This window comes from Corylus avellana, chromosome 1 (genome assembly GCF_965113065.1).
Source record: "Corylus avellana chromosome 1, dhCorAvel1.hap1.2, whole genome shotgun sequence".
Classification (NCBI taxonomy): domain Eukaryota; kingdom Viridiplantae; phylum Streptophyta; class Magnoliopsida; order Fagales; family Betulaceae; genus Corylus; species Corylus avellana.
The window spans coordinates 38193630-38209441 of record NC_142490.1 but is presented as its reverse complement, the minus strand read 5'-3'; the positions used below and the strand labels follow the sequence as shown (position 1 = coordinate 38209441).

At 32.8% G+C, this 15812-nt stretch overlaps 1 protein-coding gene across 2 annotated transcripts in view; it reads right to left on the bottom strand.

The window, feature by feature from the left end:
* The window catches only part of LOC132169722 (disease resistance protein RPM1), a 36588-nt gene extending 23170 nt beyond the window's left edge, over positions 1-13418 (bottom strand). The window contains exons 1-3 of one of the 2 annotated variants that reach the window (XM_088512286.1): positions 13180-13418; positions 7588-10448; positions 6299-6595 (exon numbers count right to left, since the gene is read on the bottom strand). In XM_088512286.1, coding sequence (XP_088368412.1) covers positions 7607-10438 — 2832 coding nt within the window. In that variant the 5' untranslated portion in view covers positions 10439-10448; positions 13180-13418 and the 3' untranslated portion in view covers positions 6299-6595; positions 7588-7606. Of the gene's footprint in view, positions 1-6298; positions 6596-7587; positions 10449-13179 lie in introns of those variants that run through there. The other variant, XM_088512287.1, reaches the window with a different exon arrangement.
* Between the last annotated feature and the right edge of the window lie 2394 nt (positions 13419-15812).

Sequence of the window (15812 nt, the reverse complement as noted above, 5' to 3'; positions counted from 1 at the left end):
AAAATCATGTTTTTGGGCCTAAAACTTACGGGGTGTCTGAACAGGTTAATTTTGCTGTCCGGACAGGGCCTTGCGGAGCAGAAACAGAGTTTCTGAAAATGCTGTCTGAACATGGGGAAGGCATGTCCGAACAAGGCATGCAATGGGTGAAACTGCATTATGGAAATGCTATCAAGCCTTGATCAACAACTCCGATCGATGAGCTTTTGTGGTTCGATTGAGCTAAAATTTTGCAGAAACGTTCATCACACATGAATTTACATTATGAACGGTGAAGATTGTATTCTGAGTATTCTATATTAGTGTTTGAGTCCGTGAACAGTAGCATCTGTATTTTGGAACTGAATTAAGCTAACACAAGAACTAACAAACTCCCCCTTTGGCAATTTGGTGACAAAACCAAAATGCCGAGCCAATCCCATCATCTCCCCATATTTACTCTCCCTTTTTGTCACAGAATGACAAAATGTCTTCATGTTTTCTGAAACACTTCACAAAATACATCAAGGCATATGTGGAACAAGAATACATAAATAAAACTCATGATAAAAAAAAAAAAAAAAAATGACGTAGAATGCAAGATCATAAAGAAACATCAGCAAAACTCCCCCTCAATGTATGACTTAATTATCAACAAGAAACTGGAAAAGCAAAATATGTTTCTCCCCTTCAAAAGTCAAATGAACACATTGATATACATATCAATGACTCATGTATTGCACAATGAATATCCCAAACATGCTCCAAATATGCAAAATATACATGAGACTAGAAATGACAAGAAACTCATATTGCTTAACCCAAGCAAAGAAAAATATTTCATTCAGCCCATGCTTGTGTGGTGTGTGTGTAAGCCATCCAAAGAAAAAAAATTTCAACATACAAAATGAGGAGAAAGTTTCACCACCATGAGGTTTTGACAAGTATATTAAATCAAAAGTCAAACCTTATCATACTAGGGCCTAGCCACTCTCATCCTATACATTTCGCTTTGTAAAACATTTTGCACAAGTTTGACATAGTGAAATAAATTCCTTTTGGAATATGATCTTTTGATTTTATTTGTTTCACTATTTTGTTTATTTTTCTCTTTGAGAAAGTGTCCTTAAACTTTTGGTGCTTATCACAAAAGAGAAAGCAGAAATTTTTAAGCCTTAGGTTCAACTAGCAAATGATTAATTTGAAAAATATGACTAGTCAAAAATCTCATATGGTTACCTAACAGACGTCACAAATAAAGTGAAACAAAACCTCAATTTAAGCTTAAATGTGCACAAGAGATAAATGATAGGCAAAATGTACCACATAAGCTCAGGCTTTAGGTAACCACAAAAACAAGTCCATTAACACAAATTTTCATCTCATGCATATTAAGAACATTCCAAGACGCAAGGAATTAAATCCATAAAAAGCAACATGAGAAATTAATGGACTATCTAGCTGTATAAGACAAAATAAAGAAAAAAAAAAAAAAGAACCAAAGTAAAATATTTTTGTCTTTTTGATATTATTCACAAAAGAAATGCACACAAATAAAATACAATTTCAAAACAAAATAAAATAAAAATGCAATGCAAAACGAAAAACAACATGCTCTAGGATATGCAAAGATATGCAAGAAAATCAATCATAAGCATGTGGGTGATTCACCTAACATAAGGTGAGATCATCACCACTCCACCTTAAGGGGTGAATGGTATCATCTTTCCTAACCCAAACTCGAGAAATCTTAAGTCTAGACTTATGACTTTGCTCAAACTTATCTAGGCTAGATAATACTTATCTCATCATTATGACCAAACCCTCAGTTTCTTTCTTAGAATAGGAATTTTCATTTATATGCACATGAGGTTTCAAATTAAAACAAAGTCGAATGTGACCCACTTTTCCACAGTGATGACATAGAGGGACAAACATTTGAGAAGGTAGTTTCCTAGGAGGTTGCATGACTCTAGGTCTAGAGTAAGATGCATGAGGCTCAATGTAGATTTTCTTACCTTTCTTACCTTGAGGAGTTGGAGCAATTGCTTGCTTTTCTTCACTTGAAGAGTCTTCTACTTTCACTTGTTTAACAAAAACAGTCTTTGAAGTAGAAGCACGGTTAAGAGACAAAAGAGTATCAAATCCTAAGCCAGATCTGTCACTAGAATGCTTTTGAATATGCAACATTTTATCAAGCTTTTCACTAGAGAAATTACTCAAGTGATTTCTAGATGCAGTCAGATCATTTTGAAGGGATTTATTTTTAGCAATTAACACGTTATTTTCAGATTTAAAAAATATTGCAAATAACATGTGAATCACTCAAAGATTTCAACAAATTATCCCTTTCAAGCTCAAGATTCTTAAAATCCTTACCAATTTTCAAGTTAATATTTCTAAGCATAGAAAACTTTTCCATTAAATTGTTAAAGGAGTTTTGAAGATCATTAACCCTATTTGATTCATTATCAGAGGCAGACTGAACATCTGATTGACTAGAATCATCAGAATCATAGGATGCCACAAATGCCACATAATTAAGAGTTTCTTCCTCATCAGTGTCACTCAAGGTAATATTGAAGGCTTTTTGACCTTTTGGCTTATTACTGTTGAGGTTAGCACAATCCTTTCGCACATTACCATAGCCAGAACACTCATAATATTTTGGACCACATGGGTCTCTTTCATTTCTATCCCAAGTACTCTCCTTTTGTTTTCCAAATTTCTTGGAAATTTTATGTTCATTTCTAAAATACCTTCGAGCTATCAAGGCAAGTTCCTCTTCATTTGGTGAATCATCATCAGATAACTCATTAGAGTTCTTCCTAAAAGTTCTAAGGGCAATATCCTCATTTTCCTTGGTTGAGGCAAGGAAAACTCATAATTTTGAAAAACACCAACTAACTCTTCTATCCTCATGGTATTAAGATCAGTGCATGACTCAATAGTAGTTACCTTCATTCTGAATCTTTCAGGAAGTGATCTCATAACTTTTCTAATAAGCTTAGTGTCAGAAACTTTCTTTCCTAGATTTATCATGAAATTTCTAATTTCACTAAGTTTACCAAAAAATTCATTGAATGTCTCATCCTCTAATATTTTAATATCCTCAAACTGAGAAACTAACATTTGAAGTTTCAAAGTTTTAACAAGATTAGTTTCTTCATACGTAGTTTTTAGGATCTCCCATGCATCCTTGGCACTATCACAATTTGAAATTCTGGAGAACTCGGTTTGTGAAATTACCAAGCATAGAGCATTCATAGCTTTGTCATTCGCCATACAAGTTTGTTTTTCAACATTAGACCATTCAGCTATCGGCTTATCTGGAGCTTTAAATCCAGATTCAATGACATGCCAAATGTCTATAGATTTTAAGAAAAATTTCATACGAGACTTCTAATAGCCATAATTTGATCCATTAAAATTAGGCACAGTGTTTAGAGTCTGAGATATCTTAAACAAGAAACAAAGATCACACTTAGGAATTTAATCCTTCACGGAGTGAACCCGCTTTGATGCCAATTGAAAAATTCTAAACAAATAAATATCACAGTTTATGCGGAATTAACAGATATTTATCAAAGCAAACAATCACCAAAATATAAACAATCACACACAAGGATTTTAGTGACGAAGATGAAACTTTTTAGAAACCGATTTAAATTAACTTACAGAATAACTTCTTTATGGGTATGGCACAAACCCACCCCTATGTGCCCACCAATGATGAGTTGACTCCTCAGCATGGAGCATATTAGAAATATAAACCAAAAACACCTGATTATATCAGTTTTTTTTTTTTTTTTTGAAGAATTTGCAGAGGGAGGGGATGAGGGTGGCTCGCCACCACCTGCTCATCTGGGGTGGCCGGCGAGCCGCCCTAGATGGGTGGAGGTGGCCACGCAGCCACCCTTGGCAAATTTTTGAGGCAGTCTTATTGACATTCTCCTTTGCTACCTTATGAAGATGGCAAAATCAGTCTTCATAGACAATGGCATAAGAAGAGAAATGGCCCTTCTTATACCTCATCACCTCGTTAGCCACCGAAGACACGTGGATTGACACAACAAAATTTGGGGTGCCAATGCGGGCGGTTAAAAACCGCCCGTTAACTGTTAACCGCTATCCGCTTAACCGTATTAATCGCCTAACCGCTATAACTGCCTAGCGGTTAGTGGTTATTGGGTTTACTAACCATAACCGCTAACCGCCTTTTTATATAATATATTTTTATAATTATAATTATAAAAATATTTATACATATAACATAATCACGTGATCATTAAATCACATTTTTAAAAAAATAATAATTAAATCACAATTTGAGTATTAATATATTATCACTATAATTTATATGATTGTATCATATAATCACTTGATCATTAAATCACATTTTTTTAAAAAAATAATTAAATTACAATTTGAGTATTAATATATTATCACTATAATTTATATGATTATATCACATGATTAATTGATCATTAAATCATTTGATTGTATAATAACAAATTATACATATATAATATGACATAACTCATAAGTATACCAATTCATACTAATACAACAATTAACTATCTAGAGACTTATTTTCAATGTATGTTATAAACTTATAAGTCTATATAAGTCTACATATGTATATGAATAATATAAATGTATAATATCAATACTTAGTCATATGATTCAATAACAATTCAAATACTTTCTTCAAGAGTTCAAGAGAATCATATTATTAATGTACAATGATGATATGATTCGTATAATATCAAATTAAGTAATTGACACTGGATTAAATAATGACCAATGTGTTACTTATAAACACAATTTAAGTATTAATGTATTATCATTATATGTTGTGACAGTTGTCTGAATTTTGAACTTTTTTTTATATGTAGTGTTGATTTTTTTTTTTTTTTTTTAAAAAAAAATAGTTAACCGGTTATGATTTAATATTTAAGAAAAAAATTTTATAAGTACAAGTAAATGTAAATTTTGGGTCAAATATTTTTGATTTTTCAATATGGGCTCTTTTTATAGCAATTGGGCCCGAGAAGACATTAAAAAAAAAAAGTAAAAAAAAGCCCAAAAAAAGAAGCATAAAAAGCCCTAAAGAAAGCCCAAAAACGCCCAATTTTAAAAAAGCGGTTAGCAGGCAGTTATCTATTTCACTAACAGCTAATTGGTGGTTAACCGCTAAGCGGTTAGTGAAATCTACTAACCGCTAAGGCGGTTACGGTTAGTGGTTACTGTCAATAACCGCTAACCGTAACCGCTGACACCCCAAAACAAAATCATCCTCAAACCCTAAGTTTTCTAATCCAATTATGCATGTCAATATCTTAATTCCTCAATTCTAATTTTCTAATCAATTCATTTTCAAATCTCAGCAATTTTGATGACAAAGATGGTAGCATTTAACTTAATTGGCTCAACTGTAAAATAGCAAATTTTCAACATGCTTTATTTTGTTGAAGATTTGGAGAGTTGTGTCACTGTTGCTTTGTCCACATTAACATGTTGAGACAATTTTAAACTTATTATCACTAATGTGATACTAATCACTTTTACCATTCTCATTTAAGGAATATATATTCCATCGTACATGAAATTCTACCACTCTTTCTTTTGCACGAGATGTATCCCCCATTGTTTGAGCTAGCTGTATAGGTTGAGATGAGACTTCTTTCTACTCATTAAGAGTACGGTTGGTATGCGATTAGAACTCAGAATAGAATAGTAATACTGGAGAATAGTTATTCCATTCATTTGGTTACTTTTTTATTCACAGGATAACAATCTATGTTGAATAGTTATTCTTCAAAATGACAAATAGCTAGGAATAACTATAGCTTTAGTGATGGGAATAGCACATATTAATATCCAAACAAAAGCCATCCATTAAGAAAGTAGTCCCTCATGTCACTGAACAATAGTGTCTTATAATACTCTTTTTTTTATTATTATTGCTTTGTCACTCAATGGCCACTTATTCCAACTGCTTTGCTAGGTCATTAGCTCAATCCAACCCACATAACCCATTTATTTTCCAAGAACAAGTAAATAAGCAAGACTGAATAAAAATCATGGTCTGAATCATTAAGAAGATTATCAAAGGCTTTATTGAATTTAGTATCTAGGTGCCATCAAATTCTCATTTCAAGCACCCTGTTCTTATTTTAATTCATTTGGTTGAATTTTTTTTTTCTTTTTTCCTTCAGATTTTGATCAATTGTTGTTATCTTAATTTTGGGTTTTGGTGACTATTCCAATGGAAGCCATGATTGTTCTTTGACATGTGAATTGTGAATATTGGTGCTTCTTATTAGCATTCAAAATTTTTACAGTCCCGGATAGAGAAGGAAAATCTTGCAAGGGATTCAAGCAAAAATTTCAAAATGCTTAAAATGAACTAATTTACATATGAAGTGTTTACTTGTAAAGTACTTCAACAGGTATAGCATGAAACAACATAGAATTATAAAAAGTGAATTGCAATTGTTTCTGGGTTTGTGAAATTAGCGAAATGGATTTTCTACAACACCATTGATCTATTGTCAAAGCCAAGCCACGAATTGAAAGATTTGATGTCGAATCAAAGCACCAAGAAGAACAACTGCAAAAGACACAAGGAAAAACTATTATACATGAGAATGCATTTCAAGCTCCTCCTCCTGATTAAACATTGTCCATTCAAGATGCCAGTTTAGCCAAATACAAAACCCTTTTTTTTAAAGCATTTTAGCATTGTTTTATTTTAGTCTCTGTAGTTATACTATAATTAATGCAATGTTATTTTAAGGCAATTTTGTTCTATTATAATTAATTGGATAATGGATGGTGCGAGTTCGAAGGTCATGAATATTTCAATTTGTAGGGAAATATATCATAAGTATTACTCTTTTATGAAAATACTCCAATGTCCTATTGTGGCATACAAGTAACAGCTTCTTATACTAAATAAACTATCCATTATAACACATTGGTTTCAAAGCCCTCAAAACTGTTACATATGAGAGAACAAACCCCCCCAAAGAATTAATCTTTTAATTATAAAAGGTCATTTGTGTTGGCCCAAGTCTAATTACCACTGCTAGATCCTTGTTGTAACATAGATTAGAATCAAATTCTTTTTAGTGATGACAAATTAAAATATCAAATAAATAGAAGTACAAAAAACAACGAACACAATTTAGTGAGCAAAAGGAGTTGGTAGCATTCAAACAGTAGCTTAGGTGGGAACTCATCGCGCGGCCAATGTATGACTTTCTTAGAGCTTGTTTAGGATTGCGTTTGAAAAATAGAGCTTTTAAGTAAAAAAAAAATCTTTTGGCAAAAGTTTCAATTTTAAGATTTTGACAAAAGTGCGTTTTTGACATTTTTTAGGCTTGTTGGATCCTTGAAAATGCTTTTAATTTTTTTACCAAATGAGTACTTTTTTCTTCAAACTGACATTTTGAGTGTTAAAATCATTTTTAGGCCTCTCAAACGCAATCCCAAACAGGCCTTAGTCAGCCATATAATGTGAAGAATTTTATCATTACATATAAAAAATATATATAAAAAGAAAAATTCATGGAAATCTTGTGGCTAATTAGAAGTGCATACCTTGTTCATCATTGAAATTCTACATGGCAGTTTGATCCCCCCAGATTGACCCTTGCAAACGCTCCAATAATTTCGAGTCACCGAGCTTGTATATTTGATATCGTTCTCCTTTAATCCGATACTTGAGACGGATAGTAGTTACCTTCTTGACTTTCCAATAATCTTCGCCTCCATCAGGCTGCATACGTAGCACAAATTCTCTCTGCATTTCATAGAAGTCAATAAGCTTTAGGCTTTCAAGGTGTTGGATTCCAGAGGGTACCTCCTTCATTTGTGGGCATGGCCCAATCTCTAGTTGCTCAAGACTGGACAGTGATCCTTTGTCTATTTCCACCATCTTTAATTTTTTCATCTCTCTGAGGGTGAGCTTCTTGAGTTTTCTAAAACCTCCCTCAAAATGCAGTTGCTCCCCATCATACGCTTGATTGAGGGAAAGGGTAATTAGATTTGGCAAAGCTTGGACACACGACAGTGGATATTCCTCTAATGATGAGAAAAATAAGACTAGCGTGACCAGATTTTGAAGCTCTAGAATCCAATTCGGCAACTTCTTCAATCGCCCTCTTAGATAGATATGCATTAGAGATGGAGGGGGCAAAGAAATTGATTCTAAGTCTATAAGCTCATCTTCACTAATTGAGCCTACAACCAAAATTTTAAGGTGGACCATCTTTTGTATGGAGGTACATAGGGCCCTCCCTCGTTCTGTAGTCATATTTGAAATGCCGAACATCCTCAACTGACTCAACTTTCCGAGCTCTTCAAATAAACCAACCCCATGATGATTTGCCTCAATCATTGATAGGTCCTGCAATTCGTTTAAACATCCAACCCCTTCATGTACTTTTACTCCTTGTATCGAATAAAGGCTACTTTTAATTCCAAAGTCATGAGAATGAGCACTAACATGTCGTAACTTATATAGCCTAAATATCTCAATTGGTAGCTCACGCACTGGGGTTTGTACAAGATTTAGTGATTGAAGGTTTTGTAGCATACCCACTGAATTTGGAAGTATCTTCACTTTTGTTCCCCTCAAATTTAAGTACTTCAAATGGAATAAAGTACCCACTTCTTGAGCAAGATAATCAATAGGAGCATCTTCAAAATCTAACACTTTCAAAAGCTTGAACTTTTTGAACAATTTAACCATGAAAGACTGGGGCATTTCATTAATGTTGAAGAGAAAAATAGAACGGACACGAGAGTACTCAATTGTCTCAAAAACATTTTCTCTAGCATCGTGGATTGATAGGCTCCGACTTTTACCATGGAAAGTAGTATTGCCTGCTTCCAGAACTTGAGAGAAATTCAACTCTCCAATCTTCGATAGGATGGTTTCATGCAGCAGATCATGGATTCTATACTTTCTAATTATCTCATAATCAAACTCCCCGAATGAAACTTGAACCAAGTTTCTGTGGATGAGCTCCATTAAGTATTCATCAGCTACCTCTACCAATGCCTTTCCCTTCTTTCCTTTTATGAAGCCCCCAGCTTCCCATAGCCAAAGTAATCTTGTACTTGTGATGGAGTAGTCCTCTGGAAAAATGCCGAAGTACAAGTAACAAACCTTTAGGTAGCATGGAAGATCATGATAACTAAGAGAGAGAATTTTTGTTACATTTGTAAGGTGTGGATTACATTCTAGCTCAGAACTGAGGCTATCATGCAACGTTTTCCATTCTAATGGCACCTTTTCCTTTGTTGACAAAAGACCACCTATGGCAACAATTGCAAGTGGCAGGCCTTCACATTTTTTGACAATGTCCATCGACAGTTTCACCAACTCTTTGGGACAACACCTTTGAAACTCGGACTGGAATGCCTTTCTACAAAACAATTCCCAAGCCTTGTCTTGAGACAGAGGTTGTAGCTTGTGGACCTGATCGAAAAAAGATTCTTTACAAGATACACTAATGAGATCATTGCGTGTTGTGATAATAATCCTGCTTCCTCTGTCATTGCATGGTAAAGCATGTTTCACAATTTCCCAAAACTCTGACGTCCAAACATCATCAAAAACCACAACATACCTCTTTTGCTGTAAATATTTCCTCAACTGGCTGATTAATGTGATCTCGTCCGTCATGTCTATTTGACCTGGAGCCATTTCATTTTCACAGTAGACTTTCTTTGTCATGGACATGAGTATCTTCTGGACATTGTATGACTGAGACACTGTGATCCAAACACGGCAATCAAAATGTCCTTTCACTAATTCATTCTCATATACTTTCTTAGCAAGAGTTGTCTTACCAATTCCACCCATGCCTACAACTGAAATAACAGATCGTTTAGATACTCCCCCCACCAACCAGCTTACGAGCTCATCCCTTGTAGACTCAATGCCCACAACTTCATCTTCCCCAATGAAAAGTGCACCCACTCTAGGGTCATGCCATGTAACACTAGATTCACCACTACTTGATCCTTGCTCTAAGGAACTAAAACCATATCTTTCACTTCTTTTCTTGATTTCACGGATTGATATTTTGATATCTTGAATCTTTGTAGCTATGTCATGACGTGGTTTTAATTTTTTGAATAAGTGGCCAATTTTATGGAGGAAAGCAATAAAACTTTGCTGAGGACGATGTTGTGCCACGTGAAGAACGTATTCATCAATTACATCTTCTATATGATAGGCTACTTCTCTCACTTGTTTCACCCATGTTTTGACGCCATCTTGGAGGTCCCTTCTATCTGCATCTTTGAGGAAACACTGGATGCTCTCAAGTTCATCTTTAATGTCCACAACATCTCGGTGTACACCCCTTAGCAATTTTGATTCATGAGTGATCAACTGAACCAGCTCATTGATGACAAGGGTCACAACGGTTTCTGTCATGGTTTCCTCTCTAATATTGTCACAATTAGAAATGAATTTGGGTTAATTGTCACACCCCAAGCCCAAAGCAAGACATGACACCTACTTAGAACTTGTATTGTGTTTCTTTTAGAAGTAATAGAAATATCATTAAAAAAAGAAAACGCAATGCAAGAACACATGAACTATACATGAGAAACACATAACTAGGAGAAAAAAGAACAAGAAATCCCGAAAACTAAGCAAATTAGTAAAGACAAGCGCTGTTGTCCTAAGATAAAGAGTAATAAAAAGCAAATACAATTTATACTAAGCACTGATATTAAATCGAATTGAAACATTTTCTTACAGTTATATTTTATCCAATAACCAACTACTTATACTACCAAATTACTTATAAAACATCAATTAGAGATCCATAAATAATCCAAACACAATAAATCAAAAATCTCATTTTGTCTCTAAGACATATTCTCCCACTAGCATAATATGGGTCCATTATAGTTGGAAAGTACAAACTCCAAGTCTCATCTTCCAATAGTGCAATAACTAATACAAAGGCATACTTAGGGTGGTAAACGAGCCAATACACTCGACAATCTGCTCGGTTAAGGTCAACCCAAACTCGTGCTCGATATTGTACAAATTCACTCGTTACTGTAGAAATCCATTCGATTAGCAAGTGATATATACTCCGCTCGTTCGATTGAACTCGATGGGGGTTCGTGAGCTCAACTCGTTTAAAGCTCAACTGGATTGCTAGCACGGCTCGTTAGTCCAACTCATTAGCTCGTTCATATTTCTTTTGTGTGTGTGTGTGTGCGCGCGTGTATATATGTTACAAAAAAATTAGTTATATAAATTTAATAAGTATGTATATTAGTAATAAGTAGTATATGTTATATAGATTATTTAATATTTATGTGTATGTATTAGTTAATATACTCTAGGTTACCCAATATTTCTATGTATATTACTTATATTATTATATATGTAAACTAAAAAAAATATATTATTATATGTGTGTGTTATATATTAGTATTAACATACTAGTTAGTTAATTAATAAACTAACTAAGTATAATTAAGTATAGGTTACATTGATAAATAAATTATAGCCTATTTAATGTATATATATATACTAACTTAGTATATATATTAAGTTAACTATTTTTTTTAAAAAAAAATGTAAATTAAAATATTAGTTAATATGAAATATGGTTAAGAAGAGATTCGACGATGGTCACAAGCTTTATTGCAAAGCAACATTTGTAGTGATTTGATTTACGAATTATGATGTCATGCTGTTCATTTGGTCATTTTAAAAATAAGAATAAAAAAAATTGCAGTTGGAAAATTTTTTTTTTAAGAAAGTACACACTATTTGTTATTATTAGGTGTAGAAGAAGTCATGTTCAGTAATTAATTAGGAGAAGGGAGAAAGAAGTAACACGGGTGTGAGACAAGATAAATTGGTCTAGTCAGAAAGTTGCATGTTGCAGTCATTTATTACGTGTCCAAATTTTGCTTATTTAGCCTGTTCTAATTATTCTTGTTGAGCATCTTAACTATCAAAATTTTTTTGTAAAGAAAAAAAAAAAAAACCCAGCCTTTTAATCATATTTTATTTTGGATTTCGTTTCTCGTGCATTTCAATGTCATTCAAAGAAAACAGCCTTTTGATCATGTCTCTTTTACTTTTTTTTTTTTGCAAGTCTCTTTTACTTTTTTAAAGTTCCCTTTTCAACTTTTCCATTTTCTTCACCCTTCTTCTTCCATTGTCATAAGCCTACAACTATATTCTCCACCTCCACCTCCACCTCCACCTCCACCTCCGTAAGACTAGACTTAAACGGCTCGAGCTCAGATCGTTTAAACGTCAATTAAAACGAGCTTGTTTGAGAATATCGAAATGGCTCGGACTTGGATCGTTTAAAGGTCAATTAAAACGAGTTTGACTGAAAATGTCAAAACTCGACAAGAGTACTAGGAGCAGATACCTTATACGCTATTCACTTCCTTATGTTTTAAAAAAAAAAATTAGAAAAACCACAAAAACATATGCACATCAAATTTCTTGTATTTAACTAACGGTTGTTACAGTGTTTTTTAATGCATAGGAAATCAAAAGTGATTCTCTACACATTATTTTAGTATAAATATTTCTCTTTTCTCTCTTCTCTTTCATCTTTTTGTTTTAATTAAAGATTGTGTTGAGATTTTGTGAAAAAAGTGAGAGTAGGTAGAGATCTTATATTTTATAAAAAAAATAATATTTTAATTATATGAGGAAAGCTAATAAAAATTATTGTGAAATACATTTTTATAAAATAAAAAATATATATATATATATATATAGTTTTGTAGTCTAAACATAGGAAAAATCAAAGAGAAACTTGTGCTATTGTTCTTATTGAACTTTCTACTTCTAACTAAATTCCAACAATAAGCGAGCGAACGGAGTATCTTAACTTGAAGTACCTCACATGCACATATTTCCTTCATCCAACAACTTCTCATATGTTAAATGCAAACACCCACAATCTAAATCTTTCCCTGTGAATTAGCAAACCCAATGAAAACAAGAACACCCACAAACCAAAAACAGAAAACCCACATAAAAATCCAATCTTTAAAGCAAAACAAAAGAATACCCAAAAGGAAGAGTCATGTTCAACACCAAAAAATAAATAAATAAATAAATAAATAAAATCTATGCTCACAAAGAACATTGCAGAAACTAGGGGAATTTGAAGCTTTTACCTTGAATTATGTTGGGTATGACTCTATGGCTCCATTTTGTGGATGATTGAATTAGTTTTTGCAATCCAGCTGCAGTCTAGGACATCCGGATTACTCTTGACTAATCAGCACACACAAAAGTCACTTGAGAAAGGCTAAACTCGCAGTTAATGTTTGCAACTCTTTTGAGATTTGGAAGAGGGTAAAGATTAGTACTTTGAAGAATAGAAAAACTGTATTTCTCTGGTCTATCATGTTAAAAGCAAAACAAGCGTACATGATACAACCTCTTCTTTTCCTTCTGCCAACCAAAAGTCTGGTCGACCGCCACTCAATGAAAAAACGGTCAGCACACGCCGAGTTTCCGTTTGGACTTTGAGGTGGTAGAGAGTCAGAGACAAAACAAAAAAAAAAAGAATTAGGTAACTTCACTTACACGTGAAATAAGTCAAATGACGTGTTTTTTCCAAACACTCTAATATTTAAAAACTCCTATTTAGGTGTATCAAATTTTTGTTTTGTTTCAAATTCCACACTCCGTTAGGATTTAACAGTAAATCATAACGGAAGAGTGTGAAATTCTTAAAATATCCTAATTTTCTATTAAAAGATAATTTTTGTTTTTTTTAAAAAAAAAAAAAAAAAAAACTCTTAACCTGTAGGTTCACTGGTGGATCTAACCCACTCGTCTTATGGCCCATAGGTCATATTATTATTATTTAAAAAAAAAAAAAAAAAACCATCATGGGTGACCCTCCGTTGGTCACAAGGTGACCCACGGGGTTAGTGTATTTGTTAAAGGGTTTTAGTTTGAAACTGTAATAAAAATTGATTTATGTGAAAAAAAAAATAAGAATATTTAAAAAAAAAATGAAAAAGTAAGAATATTTTAAGAGAATTATATGGATTATTTCAATTTTCTTCACACCTTGCCGACACCACCTTTTGATTCATTTTATTATTTTTATTTTATATTATTTTTTCCTTTTCCTCCCCTCAATCAACGCACCTTTGTCATCTTTATATTTCTTTTTAGCCTAAGCCGACTCCCCTGTCACTTCTCTTTCTCCATTATTTTCTTTCCTTATTTTATATTCACAGCCGACCTTCTTTTTATTATTTATCCTTTTCCCTTCTTCCTTTCCTTTCCTATTAATTTACTCCTTCTCCTTGTCTTCAACGGCAAAACAAAGACACAGTGAAATCGTGAGAAGAGAGTTCAAGGGAGACAGAGAGGGCTGGGCGATAGAGCTCACGGAGAAGAGAGAGAGAGGGGGGGAGAGTAGGGGTGTCAATGCGAGCGGTTTAAATCACAATTTTTTTTAAAAATAATTAAATCACAATTTGAGTATTAATATATTATCACTATAATTTATATGATTATATCATATAATCACTTGATCATTAAATCACAATTTTTTTAAAAAATAATTAAATCACAATTTGATTATTAATATATTATCACTATAATTTATATCATTATATCACATGATCAATTGATCATTAAATCATTGATCATATAATAACAAATTATACATATATAATATGACATAACTCATCAGCATACCAATTCATACTAATACAACAATTAAATATTTAGAGACTTATTTCCAATGTATGTTATAAACTTATAAGTTTATATATGTTATAAGTCTATATAAGCATATGAATAATATAAATGTATAATATCAGTACTTAATCATATGGTTCAATGACAATCCAAATACTTTATTCAAGACTTCAAGTGAATCATATTATTAATGTACAATGATGATATGATTCGTTTAATATCAAATTAAGTAATTGACATTGGATTAAACAATGACCAATGTGTTACTTATAAACAGAATTTAAGTATTAATGTATTGTCATTATATGTTGTGACAGTTGTTTGAATTCTGAACTTTTTTTTATATGTTGTGTTGAATTTTTTTTTTTTTTTTTTATATGTTGTTTTCTTTTTTTTTTTCTTTTTTTTTTTTAAAAAAAAAGTTAACCAGTTATGATTTAATATTTAAGGAAATTTTTTTAAAGTACAAGTAAATGTAAATTTTGGGTCAAATATTTTTGATTTTTCACTATGGGCTCTTTTTATAGCAATTGGGTCCAAGAAGACACTAAAAATACCAACAAAAAAAAAGGGGTAAAAAAACGCCCAAAACGTCCAAAAAAAAAAGCCCAAAAAGCCCTAAAGAAAGCCTCAAAAGCCTAAAAAAAAAGGTTCAATTTTGAAAAAGCGGTTAGCGGGCGGTTATCTATTTCACTAACTGCCAACCGGCGGTTAACCGCTAACCGTTAACCGCTAAGCGGTTAGTGAAATTTACTAACCGCTAAGGCGGTTACGGTTAGCGGTTACTGTCAATAACCGCTAACCGTAACCGCCTTGAGACCCCTAAGGGAGAGTAAGTTACAGAGAGAGAATCACTACAAAAAAATAATCAATTTCTGACGTGGCTACAGTACACAATTTTTTGCCACATCAGTAAATATTTTTTTGACGTGGCAAAAAATAGAACGTCAGAAATTTTTGACGTGTTGAATGTTGGCACATCAATAAAAAAATTAGCGGGATTTTCAACTTTTTCTTCCTTCTTATTATTTATTCTTTCCCTCTTCATTTATTTCCTCACACTCTCTCTCTCCTCTCTCAATCT